This window comes from Humulus lupulus, chromosome 2 (genome assembly GCF_963169125.1).
Source record: "Humulus lupulus chromosome 2, drHumLupu1.1, whole genome shotgun sequence".
Classification (NCBI taxonomy): domain Eukaryota; kingdom Viridiplantae; phylum Streptophyta; class Magnoliopsida; order Rosales; family Cannabaceae; genus Humulus; species Humulus lupulus.
In genome coordinates this window covers 6,609,053-6,627,206 of record NC_084794.1, presented here as the reverse complement: position 1 = coordinate 6,627,206, position 18,154 = coordinate 6,609,053, and the positions used below count along the sequence as shown (strand labels likewise).

Here is an 18,154-nt window from a genome sequence, read left to right as displayed (position 1 = left end):
TAGTTCTTTCTTTGTTAAATATTGTTCTCTTTTTGGCTTTCATCAAGTGTTGAGGTAATTCCTATATGCTCTTTTCTCTTACAAATATACATGTATATATATATATAACTTGACTATAATAATATTCTAAACTCTGTTCTATACTTTCTATTCTACATCAGTGATCATATCATAATGTTTAAAGGGTATTTTTTTGTTTTTTGCATAATGGGAAAACAAAGATGGGGCGGCGTGGAAAACTACCATTGAAATTGAAACCGAAGGAAAGAGCAAGGAGAATAACATTTGCAAAGAGAAGAAGTGGTCTAATCAAGAAGGCTTACGAGTTAAGCACACTTTGTGATGTTAAAGTTTGCTTAATCGTGAACGACTACACCAACCAACCCTCGGAGCCTGTAGCCACATGGCCTAAGAATCCTCGTGAAGTTAGGGCCCTCATCAATGATTACATAACTGCCATGACTCTAAAACCAGCCTCCAAAAGACTTCTTACCATGGCAGATTTCTTAAACGACCGTATCCAGAAAGTCAATGCAGAGACTGAGAAAGTGAGCCACACTCAAACCATGACCACCACTACTACTAAGTCTAAGAGCAGCTATCAGGAAAAGCTTGTCTTAGGAGAAAGTTACATTGCTGAGCTCTCTGGGACTGGGACTGGGAACCAGCTTTCTGAGTTTGTTTCTGATTTGGATAACAAAATTGAACAAGTGAATGAGAGAATGAAGCATTTGATTCATGTCTACCATTATAATCATTTTGGTATGCAAGAGCCATTGAATGGTAGTAGTAGTGGTAGTAGTAGTAGTACTAGTACTTATGATGTGCAACCTAGCTTTGCTCAATATTATTCTCCTCATGATCCTCATCAGGCCATGGCTGCAGCTACTCAAATGTACCAACAGCAGCAGCTTCAGTTTCCTTATTATAATGATAACAAACCCCAACCACTACTGCAGCAGCAGCAGCTGCCTTGGATTCATGATCAGCCAAGCTCTTCTTCCTCAAAGGCTCTAGTTCCTTTCAATCCCAGCTCCCAAACGGTGTCGTTTGATGATCATTATAACAATGGCTCCTTTACATGGCTGTTGACCTCTGATGATTATGCAGCTGATCAGTACTATAGCTCTAGTAGTACTAATGGTACTACTACTGCTCTTCTAGAAGGACAAGGTGATATGAACATTATGTTCAACAATAATATTCCTCTTATGTTGGAATCTGGAGAAGCACTGCACCAAAATGACCAGAATGGAATGATGTTGTCTAACAATCCTATGGTGCTGCCTTATGTGAACCAGTCATTATGTGGTAATAATATTTTGTTCAACAATAATCTGTTTTTAAGTTGATTATAATTAGGTGAAGTTTAGGCCAAAATGTTCATCAATCCACACAAGTACATCATCAGAAATGGCCACAAATGCTTCTTTTTTCATATTACTCTATAAAATTACCCACTTTTTTTTTCTTTACAAATACCTATATTTTATAGTAAAATTCTCAAATTGTCATTTTTGAATAGTATTATTTCAAACTCTCACACTTTTTTTTTTCTTTCCAAATTTATCAATTTCATATACTCTCATAGTCTCTTAATATCTTATTCATATAAATATAATTTATTTGTTCACACTTTTAAGTATAAAACTATAATGAAAAACTTGCTATATCAATCAATACTAATAGTTTTAAATATTATGCTAAGAAAGATTATAATTTTTTAAAATAACATTTAAATTATTAAAAAATAAATTTATTAATTACATTTTCGTTAAATAAAAAATTGTATTGTCTCTACATGATATAGGCTCATAGATATTTTACTCTTTACTTTTATTAAATTGTAAATTTGTTGTTTGCAATTTTATTAAAATAAATAGTAAATAGTAAACTTGTTATTTACAATTTTGTTGTAAGTAAATAAAAAATTGTTTTCTCCACAAGCATAGAATCTATGATAATGAAAACACTTGATTACAATTTCAAATTTAAACATAAATATATTTTTGAAATTCTATTCCAATGAATGTGATTAATTTTTAGTAAAAAACTCAAATAATAAACAAAAACATAACAACTTGTTATTACAATTTCAAATCAACCTAATTTGAAATTTAAATGTTTACACTTGAATTTTTAAGGAAATCGTAAACTACTATTCTTAATTTTTGTTTACATTTTAAATTACTTTTTTTTAAATGTAAAAAATATATTTTGTAATTTTTGTGTGTATGTTTTATCTTAAAATAAATATAAATTTTAAATCTTAATTAAATAAAAATTAATATATTTTTTTAATACATTTTTTTTTATGTTAAGACTATTTTAGTCAAATATTCTAAAAAAAAATGGTACAGATCTCATTTTTTGAAATAGAGAATAATTATGTAGTAAGGGTGAAAAAATGGTGCATCATTTATAGCACTAATGGCATCAAGCAAGAGCATCAGATTTTCCAAACAAATAATACATTCACAAAACAAAAGCAGCTTAGTCAGATTACAATCCATTAATAATGCAATTTATATCCTGGTGAACACATTTGTCTACTCTCCAATTTGTCAGACAAATTATGGATTATTGCTCTAAAAAAAATTGATTTGGTACTTAATTATAGTAAAAAAAAATTGATTTAGTATTTAAGTAAAGTTATCACGAAAGATTTGATATTTTCGCCGCAAATATCATTTTGTCAAATGTGTCATGGATTCGATATACTAGACAACTTGATTGGCATATTTCATTTTAGGAAATTGATTCTAGGTAGAGACACTGTCACGTGAGGCTGAGCTATTACACAACTTTCACTTTCACATATTCACTCTAAGCAGATTTTTCTTTTCCTACTTTCAAGAGAATTTATCATATTTTGTTACCTGGTTTCAATAAGATCTATGGCACACAACATTCCCAGTTTCCTTTCTCTTCACCAAAGTTGAACGTTTCAAAAGATCTCAGAGCAACACAACAAGTATCATTAATAGTCTTGAGGACCTTGCCAAGGCAAGAGCCTTCCAAATAATGTTAGCAAAATCAAAATGAGCTATAAATGAGAGCCAACACTTTAACGTGTAACATTTTATGACAATAGGATTATAGATAACCATTTCAAGACTTGGGGTTTTACAAACACATCAAAGCCCTTGACCTTCAAATTTTCAGAGGTCACAACATAGCTATATCTCATTTATCTCTATATATAACAATAATATTACATAAGAAAAGGAAAAAGAGGAGAAAAAATTGCATAAGTTATGGCAATTATCACAAGGACAGAAGACAGAATATGAAGATCTCAAGGCTTAAACAAATTTCAAAACTTTTGTCCTAAAAGTTATTTCCTCCCTCAGAAAAACACGTTGATAATACTCTCTAGAAATGCATCTAAGGATTTATAAGCCTTCTCTTATACTCAGCATAGTTCAAAGCATGTCATCACAAGTGTTCTAATCTATGTAGTGTATTTTTTTTCACATTACTCTTTATAAGCGAGCAAAATGATCTCTATTTATAGAGTTTTGATTCACCTTATGAATTTCAAACTCCAACATCCTTGCTTGTTACCAATAATTAGTTGAGTCTTTATATAATTAATGTGAAGATTGGGGTGACTAGAAGTGTTCCACATGTTCAAACAGTTGAAAACGCAAAATGAGATTTGGCTGTCAGCGTCCTAGGCCACGGCCCCGGGTTGCTGAGTAACCTCCCAATTTTGCTTTTTTGCCACAAAAAATGTCTCAATTCAATCATTTTTTATTTTGTAACTTCCATTCAATGGCAGTCAAAATCACGGCTCTAACAGCTATTAATATTGATCCAAGGCTGATATTAGAGAGAAGAGGCAGCAGCAGAGGAGTCGAACTACTAAAGAGAGAGAGGAAAAGAAAGGGTTCTTGAGAGAGGATATTTACTGTAACAAGAGTCTCCATTGTTAAGTCCTTGAGAGTATACTACTTCTGTAATATTGATCTTCCTTGTAGCTTTGTAACTCTGTAATGGTGTTTGATTTGATTGATAGTGGATTACTGGCCAAGCCGAGCTGGATGTAAGTTTGCTTATTGCATTCCGAACTAGGATAAAAATGCTCCCATTTTTTTATTGTATCTGTTTTATACTTTCGGTTCCTCTTGTTCTTGCAGCTAAGTTTTAATATATGTTCAGATTTGATGTTTGCTTACATTGATCACAACATCATATGATATGATACTATTGCTACTTACTGTGATTATTTTCTTAATATGGTATGGAACTTTTGCTTTTTTTATTTGTTCATGGCCACTTTATTTATTTCTATTACTCCATGGATTTGAAATCATAGATTAATAGTTAAAGCATGCTATTTGGCTTAATCATATTCAAACAAGAATCTGTTTTTGTCAGTTATTAGGTGAATTTTAGGCCGAATTGTTCATCAAATCGAAGCACATAAGTTGCCAAACAAATAGTAACATTAATTCACAAAACAGAAGCATCTTAGTCTGATTACCAGACCAGTTCCTTATATTTGTTGCTAGCCTGGTGAACACATTCCTCTACTCTCGCCAATTTTTGTTTGACAAATTATGGATAACCCTTTATTCATTTCAAGATAAAATAACATCAGAGAAGTTTTTCATCAATGGCAAGATTGATAATCATGATCAGCTTAGCTCTTCCAACACTCCAATTCCTTTGTTTTTTTCTTTTATATGATGACATGTGATAAGTTCAATAGCAATTCTCTTAGTGCTATCAACATATGCAGACCAGCCATTGCTGCTCAGTGCTCGGTTCAAGCATGTGATAAGCCAATGATCTTTCAGTCAAAAAATGGAAAAGCAAAGACACCCCAGAGGTTTAGCACTTTAGCTTGACTATGCAGATCAGTGATCTGGAGATGATCTTGACTTGGGATGATTAATTATGTTTACTTAGCTTTTTTGCTATCTGTACCTTGTAGCAGCAAAGTGCATGGAGCACTATATAGTAGTTAAAGCTAAGCTAGTAGTGTTTTGCATGTTATGGGCCCCAATGTTATGGAGCAGGAATCTGTTGGAGTTTTATAAGTGTATTAATGTATTTATTGTTTCTTTTTTGAGATAATTAATATATCTATCATTACTGAGAGCATTTTGGCAACACTGTATTTATCAAATGTGCATTTTGTCCTTTCATTTTAGGAAACTGATTCTAGGTAGTGCTGTGCTACAATCACTTGACTATTACAGAGCTTTCACTTTCACGTATTCAGCCAGGCAAAAATTCTTTTTCTTAGTTTCAAGAGAATCTATCTACTGCACACAACATTCCCAGCTCCCTTTCTCTTCACCAAATTTGACAGTACCAAAAGATCTCAAAGCAACACAAGAAGTGTCATTAATAGTATTGAGGGGGGGACCATGCAAGGCAAGAGCCTCAGATTTGCCAAATAAGGTTAGCAAAATCAAAATGAGCTATAAATGAGAGCCAACCCTTTCACTAGTAACATTTAAGAGGTCACAACATGGCTATCATTTCTCTCAGTACAAATTCTGCTTGTTCTTTTTTTTTCTTTCTTATTATCATATAATACTCTCGAGAGTTTAGACAAACATACACAAGTGGGTCTTAAGGAGACTACCAGGCTCACTTGCATTAAACCTAACTTAACAAGATTTCCTCTACCAGAATTCATCCCCAAAAGCTTGATATATTGTTGCCAGTGCTTAGTTTATGTTGCAGAGCCTGCTTGCTCGCATAGGTCCAATAGATCCATCCAGTGTCTGCAGAGTAATCGAAAGTTAAAAGCACTGTTGTCTTAAAAGGAGATTGTATAGCTTTCTTAGCAGATAACAAGCCATGGATAAAGTGAAGGATCACTATAGAATGTTGAATATCTATGTAACCTTCAAGAACCTCGTTTCGACTTTCGAGGGAGGGTCTCCGTAGCCAGAAAGTTCTTGAACCTTTTGTCAGCAACATTGTTTGCATTGCCATTGTCATTGTTGTTGTTATTGCTGATGTTGATAGAGACCTTGTGGCTCATGGTTATTGCCACTATACTTGTTTGCATTGCTCTTCTGGTGGACTGCATTCATAGTGAACATTCCATTTCTAAAGGAATTTTTGTTCAAGTTGTTAGAGAATAATATATTACACTTGAGGGAAGAGGATTACAATCAAATGAATCAAAATACAAATAATAATAGGATCAAGATTACATGGGAACTCTTTTGAGATGGAGAGAAGAATACCAGCTCAATGCAAAATAATACAAGAGACAAATACCAACAAAGAGATGAAATAAGAACCACCCAAGGCTTCATCAGGGCCTAGACCTTTGTTCTAAAGTTATTTTTTCACTCATAAGAACACTTTGGGAATTTTCTCTAAAATGTTATCAAGTGTACTCATAGTGAGCATACGCATTGTTATCACAGGTATCTAACTACAGGTGACCAAAGGATCTCTATTTATAGAATTCTCACTCTCATTAGAACTTGAATGAGTGACACAAAGTCAAGTTACCAATATTTAATCAAGCGTTCTTGAATTTAATTAGGTGATTTGGGGGTTACATGAGCTGTTAGAAACATTCAAAACGTTTCAAAGTGCTCCAAAAAGGAGCTGTCCGGCAAGCCAATCGACATGTCACCTGCTTGTTGTCCAAGTTTTCTCATTTTGTGTTTTGGCTCTTCAAAACGTCACAAATATTCTCCAATTGATTTTGCAACTTCCATGCACCCCTTGATTATCAAAATCACATCTCTAATAGCTATATACACAATAGATATCATCAAATCAAATTCAAATTGCATGGTATTTTCTTTTACTATTTATAAGTGAATATTTGCGAGAATCAAAATTGTAACTCCAAACTACATGTTACATATGCCATACCTTATTGTTTATCAATTAGTTATTTAATTAAACCATAAAATAATATAATACAAGTTCTCACTTATTTTAGATTCCAAGTTAAGTCCTCTATCATCATCCATTAACACAACAATACATAAATGCACAAATTTATTTGCCGGTAATTTATGGAATGGTGAAAAAAAATGGCAAAAGGAGTTATAAGGGGAAAGAACAAGATAGAGTAAGTGGACAAGTAATGCAATAATAAAATCATTTAGATGTTAATTGCTCAAAATGGAAAATCATTATTATTATTATTTTGGCAAGTTGAGTTAATGTCTCATTATATTAAAAGAAATGATATCAATTTATTTGATTTGTTTCCGATATAGTAAAAATAATATTCAACTCTCTTACATACTAATCCGACATATATTTCTCTATATCTATTGTTTATATCAATATGGTGACTAAATTAAGCTTTCTAATATCCCTCGCTTTCAACAAGTCTTCAGATAATTCCTATATGCTCTTTTCTCATACAAATATACATGTATATAACTTGACTATAATTATATTGTATTCATTCTAAAATCTGTTCTATATTTTCTATTCTACATCAGTTATCATCACCATTTCTTCCCTTGATTTCCATTCTTCTCTACCATGTTCATATATATGTACGCATAAATCATATCATCATGTTTAAAGGGTATTTTTTTGTTTTTTGCATTTTGGGAAAACAAAGATGGGGCTTGGAAATTACCAGTGAAATTGACACCGAAGGAAGAATAACATTTACAAAAAGAAGAGGTGGTTTAATCAAGAAGGCTCACGAGTTAAGCAAACTTTGTAATGTTAAAGTTTGCTTAACTGTCAACGACTTCAACAACCAACCCTCAGATCCTGTAGCCACATTGCCTAAGAATCCTCGTGAAGTTAGGTCCCTCAGCAGTGATTACATCATTGCCAAGGCTCAAAAACCAGCCTCCAAAAGACTCCATACCATGATAGATCTTCTGATCCCAGTTCCCTTTCACTTCACCAAATTTGATAATTTCAAAAAATCTCAAAGCAACACAAGAAGTAACATTTAATAATATTGAATAAGGACGTAAATAGGGCGGGTCAGCCCCGTTAAACAACCGCCCTGACCCGTTAAGCTTATGCCCTTACCCGACCCATCCCATTAAGGCATTTGATGCAGACCCGCCCAGATGTGATGAAGCGGATCAGACCCGACCCAATAAGTTTTTTCTAAAAATTTTTTATAAATAATCTTGCATACTAAAATAAATAAAAAAAATTAACATACTTCAAAACAAAACATCAATTTTCTCATCGTAAAAAAACAACCGGGTCAAGTCGTGATCCGACCCACTTCAATTGCTAGCAGGTCAGGTCAGATCTCGACCCGCCCCGTTTATATTCGGATCAAGGCACCCATCGAGTCAGGGCTCCGACCGCCCCAATCCACCAGATTTTTTTTGCCATCCCTAATTATTATTGAAGGGGGGACCATATCATGCAAGGCAGCCAAATAAGGCTAGCAAAATCAAAATGAGGCTATAAATGAGAGCCAACACTTTCACGTGCGACATTTAATGACAATAGGATTATAGATAACCATTTCAGGACTTGGGGTTTTTACAAACACATCAAAGCCCTTGACCTTCAAATTTTTAGAGGTCACAACATAGCTATCATTTCTCTCAGTACATATTTTGCTTGTTCTTTTTTTTTTTTCTTTCTTCTTAATATTATATAACGCTCTCAAGAGTTTACACAAACTTACACAAGTGGGTCTTAAGGAGACTCAGCAACGAGTAATTATTCACCAGGCTCACTCGCATTAAACCTAACTTAACAAGATTCCCTCTACCAGACTTCATCCCCAAAAGCTTGCGCTGTATGGAAAATCTGTGAGAAACACACACTGCCATGTACCACAAAACCTACTAAGTTTGACATATTGTTGCCAGCGCTTAGTTTATGCTGCAGAGCCCGCTTGCTCGCATAGGTCCAATAGATCCAGTGTCTGCAGAGAAATCCAAAGTTAAAAAACACTGTTAGCATAAATGGAGATTGTATAACCTTCTTAGCAGATAACAAGCCATGAATAAAGTGAAGGACCACTATAGAATGTTGAATGTCTATCATACCTCTGGAACCGAGAGCTCAAGGCGAAACTTGGGACCATCATAGTGATGTAAGACTGGCCTAAATGAATCTTCTTCCAAAGCCTTGCAGACTTTTCTAACACGGATCCGCACCTACAATGCAACAGAAGGAAAAATTCTCAGATGTTGTCCCCTTTCAAGTAAAACAATCGAATTATCTTTAGAAATTTCTCAAAAAAAATCTTACCTGAGCTGGAAACCTTGACTCGCCTTTGCACTTCTTATCTTCCCAGGCAGTTGGGTCAATGTTTGAACCACCAAAACTTGCAGCCTGTGAAAGAACATCACACAGAATATCAGAAAAATAAGAACCAAGGAAAAAAATATATAAAAACAAGGGAAGGCAGCATTTGTACTATGATATTTCAACTGAACATGGTTATATTGCAGAGTAAGTGCATGAAGTATCATATGAAATAAAAGTAGCAATTGATTAGAGAACAGACCTCAAAGATACCATGCAACTGGTGAGTAGTATAGTTGTAGAGAAACAAGGGTAAGCCCGGTGTTATGGCACGAACAGAATCCCTATATCTTGGAGGTAAACCTGTCCAAGAAACATAATGATCAATACAAAAAAATCATGGATAATAATAATTTTTCCTATCCACAATTTTAACCCTGAAAAGGGCTGGCTGGATATGATGTTCTTAATCCATATTGCAGTGATTTCTTAAACATAAAACAAAGATCATTTACTTCCAAATTATATCTCCAGAATACAGCCTAAGAATGCAGTGTTGAATGTTTTTAAAATAAAAATATATATATTGAAATAGTTCAAGTACCAAATAGCTGCCGCTTCAAATCTTCTTGCATGGTGTCATTGTTGCAGACGAAAATGTATCCCCCAAGAACCTCATTTCGTGGGAGGGTCTCTGTAGCCGGCAAGGTCTTGAACCTTTTGTCAGCAACATTGTTTGCATTGCCATTGTCACTGTTGTTGTTATTGCTGATGTTGATAGAGTCCTTGTGGCTCAGGTTATTGCCGCTGTACTTGTTAATGGTCATGTTCCCCACAATATTTGCATTGCTCTTCTGGTAGACTGCGTTCATATTGAACATTCCATTTCGAAAGGAATTTTTGTTCAAGTTCTCACTTATTTTGGATTCCAAGTTCAGTGAGTTAAAATTGAGGATATCACATTTGTTATCTTCCTGGAATCCAAATTTGTCCATTGGCCTTGGTTCAGTTGGACCCTTTGAAAGATCAAGGTTGTTCATGCGCTCGCCTTTTAGCCTTGTCTGTTCAGCTAATTTAGAAGCAGCCATCAACCACTGGTGATCCTCTGAGACTTTTGACTGCCCTCGAAGCTGATCTCCTAATTGCCAAAAGCTTTGCATGTTCTCCATCTTGTGAAACCTACTGGCTTTTCAAATAAAAAACAGACCCTTAAAACAACAAAACAAGACAAAATATAGAAATTAACGTTAAGCTAAATAAGAGTGAGAAAATATCTACACAAATCCAAGACTCGGTTTAACAAAGTCTTCACCTTTTCAAGGAAAAAATATAGTGTGACAGTTTAAAAAAAAAATCTCCAAAAATAAGAAAGAATTAAACTTTTTCCCCTTAATATTCAACCCAATAAAAGAAATTAGTCAATAACCGAAAAAATATATACAGATAATTCATTTCCTTTATTTTCCTCCATATTCTAACTAACCAAACAACCCAATTGACAAGCAAAATTTAGTTTTAATATCTAAAAACAAACAAAAATATCCCAAATCTGAGCCTAAAAATTAACAAATCAGCTTAAATAATCTAAAAAAATTCAAACACATCCATTAGATGAAAGATCCACTCATGCATTTTCGTTTCAAAACTAAATCACAATTATAATTAACCAAAACATATAGTAATTAAAGATAAAAAAAAATGAGATCTTCAACTACAAACCTCGGAAACGAAAGTTAAGGTCCGATAAACCTAGTAGAGTGCCGATTAAGTAGCCCTAGATTTGGGGATCAGAGAGAAGAAGTGTACCTTTTATCTGCTTGGCTGTAAAACCCAGAGCCAGAAGACACGACAGAGGAGAAGGCAGTTGGATTTTTAAGTATATTTATAGATCCATTTACCCAAAATACCTTTCCTATATTCTCTTATTTACATTATTGCCATTCTATAAAGTTTAGATTTTTAATATAAAAAACAAATAAAGTTTGGATTTTTATTTTGATTTCTTGTGACAGACGGTGTTGCATTTGGGACAGTTGGCAAAACATTAATTAAAACATAGTTACATTATATAATTACATAATTTATCACTTTAAATATGAAATAATGAATATTTTTTTCTCTTTTTGATAACATTTTGAAATGGGTTTTGAGTAAAGCTTTGTACTTCAACAAGTGATTATTCTTCACTAATTTTTATTATTGAAAAAAAAAAAGTAACAACTAATATAGTACTGAAAAGTGGGTTTGTTCTCTAGAAATTGTCGGTGGTATGGATAACATTAAATGCTTTTATGAACTCATTTTGCACTGATTCCATTTAGTTTGGCTAATCTTAATTTAAAAAGCATAAACAAGTTTTATTTTTCAATAAGTATCTTTTACTATTACTATATTCTAATACTATTCATTCATTGTTCTTCTGTCAAGTCAGAAGAGTTTGGTTTCAAAATAATGAATCAAATTCACTTTTGAATTTGAACCGTTGATCAAAGTAGGTTTGACATAATAAGAGCTTTTTATATGCACTAATCTAATGCCCATTAGGGTTTTTTAAATTAAAGTCACTCAACACAAATGTCTAGTCAAACCCATGATTAATTAATAAGTTATCTATTAGGGGTGAACATTTGACCCAAAAAATCCGTAAATTCGACCAAACCCGATCTGATCAATCTGAATTTTTGTAAAATCTGCTAAATTCGAGTGAAATCTGATTCGAACCCAACATGGTTCAGGTCGGGTTTGAATTTTGAAATTAACGGCACACGGGTTCGGGTGTAACCCGTACCTCAATATAATTAAAAAAAAATCGAAAAAATTAATGTTTTTTTCAAAAAAAAAAATTACCAAGACTCAGTATGTAAAAAATCAACATTATCAAACTAACAACAAAGTTAAAAAAATATGTGAAAAGTAAAAAAAATTCAAAAAGTTTACCAAGTCCCATTTTCGGCCCAAAGCCCATTTTTTTTACCAATCTCACCTAAAACCCAACCAAACCCGAAATCACCCCAAAGACCGAAAATTTCGGACCTGATTCGGTACAACTTCCTCCACCCGAAACCCGCAAAACTCGAACCCAATACACTCGAAAACCCGAACCCAATACACTTGAAAACCCGACCCATGTGCACTCCTAATTTATTATACTTTTATGAGAATTGTTAGTGTTCAATACCACAAGAAAGTATCATATTATTATTAATGCAATCTAATATCAGGACTCACTTATTTAAATTTAATAAGTATTATGAAGTATAACTAACCAATTATGAAGTCAAATCCATTGGTGCTAACCTTAAAATATCATATAACATCCTACTTTTATCTCATTCAAAACGTAACGGAATGTTATTCATTGGATTCTAGCACCCCCCCCAAAAAGCATCCAAGAGAGTAATAAATGGCTGAAAATGTTTAACCAAAAAGAGAGAAAAAAATGAAAAGGAAATAACGGCCATATAAATTGAAATGTGCTTATTTATAATCATAATCATTACTTGATACTTTGAAAAATAGTGATGGCTTTTATAGGTGTACATTTGTCACACCCAGAAACACAAGTCTCAATAAACTGTCGGCCGAGAGTGAAGAAAGAAGAGTTGGTTTACTTTGCTAGTTTTGGATTTTGTGTGTGCTAAGAAAAAACGTCATGTTTTTTCCTCTTTGTTTTTGAGCCGTTTGAATTTTGAATCAAAATCTTTCTCTTTATTTGTTTTTTGAACGTTGTGTGTTAATTAATGAGTCAAATTGATATGTGGTGCATATTCATCAAGAGGTCAGTCAAAAGTAATATAAGAAAGGGTCCTTGGCAAAATGGCCTATTTTTATAGTCCAATTTGCACTATGGCATAATTTCAATAATTTTTAGCTAAATAATCTTTTTTATTAATAAATTTTTTATATTACCCATTTTACCCTTAAAATAAAATAATAATAAATTAAAATTAAAAACTCTAAACTATCGTCTTCCTCCTCTCATCCATCCACCCACAACCACCCACTATCATCCCCTGCCGCCACCGCCACCACCGGCGACCACCAGCCCTTACCGCCGGCGAACACTGCTCATCACCGGCTGCCACCATTTCTCCACAAATCTGGTCACCACTCATTCAAAAGGTTGGTTTATAAAGCTTTTTTTTATTTTTATAAAATATGAGATTTTTTATATTGTTTTTGTAGATTTAAAATGCAAAATGATTGTTTTAGTATGTTGAAAGTATAAGTAAGAATTTAGGTTTATTTCTGGAGTTTTATGGAGGTTAAACTTTGAAAATCTGAAAAAATTAATGGTGGTTTCGGTTATTTTCGAGATTGAAAAATCCATAATTTTTTGACAGCTTGTCTAATTTTTCGACAAGGAGTCTAAATTTTAGACCAGTTATCTAAATTTTAGACCAGTAGTCGTATTTTTTCGACCACCTGTCAAAAAATTCTGGATTTTTCTATCTCGAAAATAACTGAAACCACCATTAATTTTTTCAAATTTTCAAGGTTTAACCTCCATAAAACTCCAGAAATAAACCTAAATTCTTACTTATACTTTCAACATACTAAAACAATCATTTTGCATTTTAAATCTACAAAAACAATATAAAAAATCTCATATTTTATAAAAATAAAAAAAAGCTTTATAAACCAACCTTTTGAATGAGTGGTGACCAGATTTGTGGAGAAATGGTGGCAGCCGGTGATGAGCAGTGTTCGCCGGCGGTAAGGGCTGGTGGTCGCCGGTGGTGGCAGTGGCGGCGGGGGATGATAGTGGGTGGTTGTGGATGGGTGTGGGTGGATGGATGAGAGGAGGAAGATGATAGTTTAGAGTTTTTAATTTTAATTTATTATTATTTTATTTTAAGGGTAAGATGGGTAATACAAAAAATTCATTAATAAAAGAGGTCATTTAGCTAAAATGTTTTGAAAGTAGGTTATTGTGCAAAATGCACTATAAATGGGGTCTATTTCCACCAATTTCTCTATAAGAAAAATAGCTAGGCTTTGGGTTTTGTTTGTACTTATCGGAAACAAATTTGGTTATGTAATTTAGATTTAATTCTATGTAATTAGATTTAGATTTAATATATTATATAAACTTAATTATTTTATATATTTAGGCTCCAATAACTAAAAAAATTGTTCCATCAATCTAATTACTAATTGGATAGCTGTGGATTAAATAGGGTTCATCTTCTTTGACAAAATGTGTGGCAATATTGTAAGGAAATGGGATGCATTATACAATAATATTTATGTAATTAAATTATAAATAATATACAATCTATCTATTTATATCTTTATTATATATTATAAATGTGAGTTTAACGAAAATAATTGTGTTTTAGTTAGATTTAACATTTTTTTTATTGTTTTCTAGCACTATTAAGTTTTAAAGTTATGTAAATAAGGTAAATAAATAATAAAATCCTCTAAATAAAGTAAAAAAATTAAATAAAAAATAATAAATGAGCTATAATAATTTTTCATTACATATTTTCAAATTTTATATTAAAGTATTTAAATTACTTTATTTTACAAAACTATAACCGAAAAATATTTATGTGCTTAAATTTATTTATTTTTTTCTTTTATTAATTATTTATTTTGTCAATTAACGTATTTTGTTTAAAATAATTAAAATTTGATTAAATAAAATTTTTAAATTTATAGTTTTAAATTATAATTTTTAAATATTTTATTATATTGAATATTTATTATAATTTTAAAACTATGATCACCATATCCATAAATCAAAATATAAAAAATACCAAAATTTAAATTATTATGAACACTAAATTTCAAACTAATAAACAACATCAAACAATTTACTTTAAAATTATAATACATCATATCTTTATATATAAAAAGTGTATATCTAATGGATTCTTGGTTTAATGATTTTTAAAATTAATTAAAAAAATATCATATTATTTTTATTAAAACTATACACTGTGTTTTGGCTTAATTTTTTTTAATATATTTATGTCATTCCTTATAATATATGATATTGTTTATTTATTTTTAATTTAAATAGCAATTAAAAAATAAAATTAAAATAAGTTAATACATTTTTTAAATAGAATTAGACAAACGTGCATTGTACGTTGTTTTTACCTAGTATTTATATAAAATAGAAGAATAGGAGATGATGTTAATTCCTAAAATCAATAATATATGATTTATCTATTTTCTCATAATTTGTATTTTATCTAATTTTATTTAACAAAATAATTAATTAACAATGTAAAAAATTATTTGCAAACTATTGTGGGTGTTATACTTTTATGTTATAAATAAAGTACAATTTATTCATTTTGAATTGTAATTTGTTCGGATATTAATATTTTTTTCTTATATGGTAATGATTAACTAAATCTTGTTCAATAGTTATATTTGTTTTTTTAGTTTATAAAAATTATATTTAATATACATATTATTTATATTTATATATTTAATTTTATAGTATATATTTTTATATATGATATATTGAAAAAAAAAATAATAGATATATAGTGTAACAAGTATATATATAGGACAATTCTCATATAGGAGCTTCACTTTAACTCCTACCGGTGGGTCTTTCAGTGTTTTCGACGTGATTTGTTTTATGACTGTGTATATTGTAACTATTTAGAGCATCCTGCAAATTTTCAGAAAATTCTGAATAATTTACAATACCGAAAACTAAGTTCAAACATGTTGTTGCACGCGTGACTAATTTTTTTTATGTGCGTGGAAAGCAACATATTTGAATCTATTTTTCGGTACTATAAACTATTATGAATTTTCTGAAAAATTTGCAGGATACTCTAAACAACTACAATATACACGGTCATAAAAAAAAATCGCGCCAAAAACTGTTCACAGGTCGAGAACACTGAAGAGTCCCACTAGTAGGGCTTAAATTGAAGCCCCTATATGAGAATTATCCTATATATATATGACATAATATATAAGGTAACAATTAGGGGTGTTCATTAGATGACATCCAATGTTTTTAAGCCCATCCGATCCGATCCAATCATCTTGAACCAACCGATCTGATCTGATCCAATGGATGATTGGATCGGTTCGGTTCCATCCATTGGTTATCCGTTGGATCGGATCGGATCCATCCGATCTTTTAAAACCTATATTTAGGCTGATTTAAAAAATATATATATTATTTCAATTATAAAAATACTAATTATTCATCCAAATAATAAAAATATTTAATTGTAATGTTTAGTTTAGGGTTTTTTTAATCATCCCATGTGTGCAAGCCTATAGTAAGCTACATTGAGGTATTGGATGTAATTTGATGGAAATTGGATCGGTTCGGTCGATTTTTATTGAATGTCGGATGGCCATCCAATAACCGACCGATCCAATTTGGATTTTTAAAAATTACATCCGATCCGATCCAATAGTAATTGGACATCCAATTTTTGGCGGTCGGTTTTTTTTGGATCGGTCGGTTTTTATTAGATCAGATATTTTCTGCACACCCCTAGTAACAATATTGACCTATTTTTTTAAAAAGTCATGTTCACAATCTTTAAAGCGGTATATAAAAGATTATATGATATGGTAATATTGAGTTCGTTTGTATACATATATTTTATCACCAATTTTTTAAAAAAGTCACATTCACAATCATTAAAGCAGTATATAAAAGATTATTTGATGTGATAATATTGAATTCGTTTGGAATATATATATAGGCACTCTAACATGCTAATAAGTTCAAGATATTCGAGAAAATTAAGATCCTATAATATTAATTTATTTTTGTCGTGTTATAATTTATGATATTCCTCATATATTTTATATAAAAATTTGAAAAAGTATTATCAAATTGAAAAAAAAAAGAAGATTTATGAGACATTATCTAATATATGTGTATATATATACATAATTTTAAAGTAAATTATACAAATATATATAACATTAAAAAAAATAGAAAAATTACTAAATATATACAAAAATTAAAATTTTTGATCGTTATAAAAAAAATTCATTACTCATATTATATTAAAAACATTATAAAATAATCAAATAAATATAAAAATTCATATTTATAATTTTCCAATGTTATATATAAAAGTGTTGTTGGTCCTAAGATGATAATTTGACGTACTATCCTTCTAGCAATTTATATTTTCTAATTTGTGGTTATTTTTATTTTTTACTTTATATTATTCCAACTTTTAACATTTATTAACAATCAATATATAACTAATAATTTTAATTATTTATAATAATGGTCAATATTAGAAATAATTGATATTATCTTCTAAATATGGTTATCATATATTCAGGTACTCAATTTCAAATCTTTATTAATCGTCAAATATTATAATATGTAACATTTATTAATACTTTTATTTATTTATAATAATGGTCAATATCTATTTATCTATCCATATACATAAAATTAGGTCCTTGAAGTGATGATGCAGCATGCTAACTTTGAGCATATATTCTATTTTTTCTAATTTGTGGTTATTTATATTTTTAAAGAAAAAGATAGATTTCACTAATATTAAAATGGTAAAATACAATAAGTTTCTATGTGGTTTATACCTTTTAAGACTCTATGATTTATCTCATTATTTGTTTGGACCCTGTATTTTGATAAATTATTTTTTGGACCCTGTGTTTTGTAAAATGGTTCAAATAGGCTCCTAAACTTGATTTTGATGAATAAAAAATTGAGTATAACAACATAATTTTTAGGTAGAATAACTGTATTTTTATTATGAGTTGTTAGTTTGATGAATTATTTGTGATTTTAATTCCAAAAACTTTAATCAAACTCGGGTTTAGGGGACTATTTGAATTATTTTAGAAAACACAGGGTCCAAAAAGTAATTTGTCAAAATACAAAGTCCAAACAAGTAATGAGACAAAACACATGGTCTAAAAATATATAAACTTTTATTTTCAACATTATAAATTATTTAAAATTTTTTAAAAATTTACAAAATAT

At 30.8% G+C, this 18,154-nt stretch overlaps 2 protein-coding genes across 5 annotated transcripts; one reads left to right on the top strand and one right to left on the bottom strand.

The window, feature by feature from the left end:
• Positions 1-221: 221 nt before the first annotated feature.
• LOC133813859 (MADS-box protein defh21-like) lies at positions 222-1,352 on the top strand. Its single transcript, XM_062246894.1, has one exon. The coding sequence runs from the start codon at positions 222-224 to the stop codon at positions 1,350-1,352; it is 1,131 nt and encodes a 376-aa protein (XP_062102878.1).
• A 7,070-nt stretch (positions 1,353-8,422) lies between these two features.
• Positions 8,423-11,146, bottom strand: LOC133817075 (B2 protein). 4 transcript variants are annotated; one of them, XM_062249459.1, is made up of 6 exons: positions 10,993-11,146; positions 9,791-10,372; positions 9,449-9,549; positions 9,190-9,273; positions 8,985-9,095; positions 8,423-8,860 (listed from the first exon to the last, which is right to left on the bottom strand). In XM_062249459.1, exons 2-6 carry the CDS (start codon positions 10,353-10,355, stop codon positions 8,813-8,815), a joined length of 909 nt encoding a protein of 302 aa, XP_062105443.1. In that variant the 5' UTR covers positions 10,356-10,372; positions 10,993-11,146; the 3' UTR covers positions 8,423-8,812. The 4 variants fall into 4 exon arrangements, with proteins under 4 accessions (XP_062105443.1, XP_062105444.1, XP_062105442.1 ...); XM_062249460.1 differs by having other exon boundaries at positions 9,791-10,368; positions 10,993-11,114; XM_062249458.1 differs by having other exon boundaries at positions 9,791-10,394; positions 10,993-11,049.
• Between the last annotated feature and the right edge of the window lie 7,008 nt (positions 11,147-18,154).

Excerpts from the sequence above, each read along its gene's own strand:
- LOC133813859 (XM_062246894.1), top strand. The coding sequence starts at position 222 with ATGGGGCGGCGTGGAAAACTACCATTGAAATTGAAACCGAAGGAAAGA.
- LOC133817075 (XM_062249459.1), bottom strand. The coding sequence starts at position 10,355 with ATGGAGAACATGCAAAGCTTTTGGCAATTAGGAGATCAGCTTCGAGGG. Across the intron at positions 9,550-9,790 it reads TTTGAAGCGGCAGCTATTTG|GTTTACCTCCAAGATATAGG; the intron begins GTACTTGAACTA and ends TTTCTTGGACAG. Across the intron at positions 9,274-9,448 it reads AGTTGCATGGTATCTTTGAG|GCTGCAAGTTTTGGTGGTTC; the intron begins GTCTGTTCTCTA and ends GTTCTTTCACAG.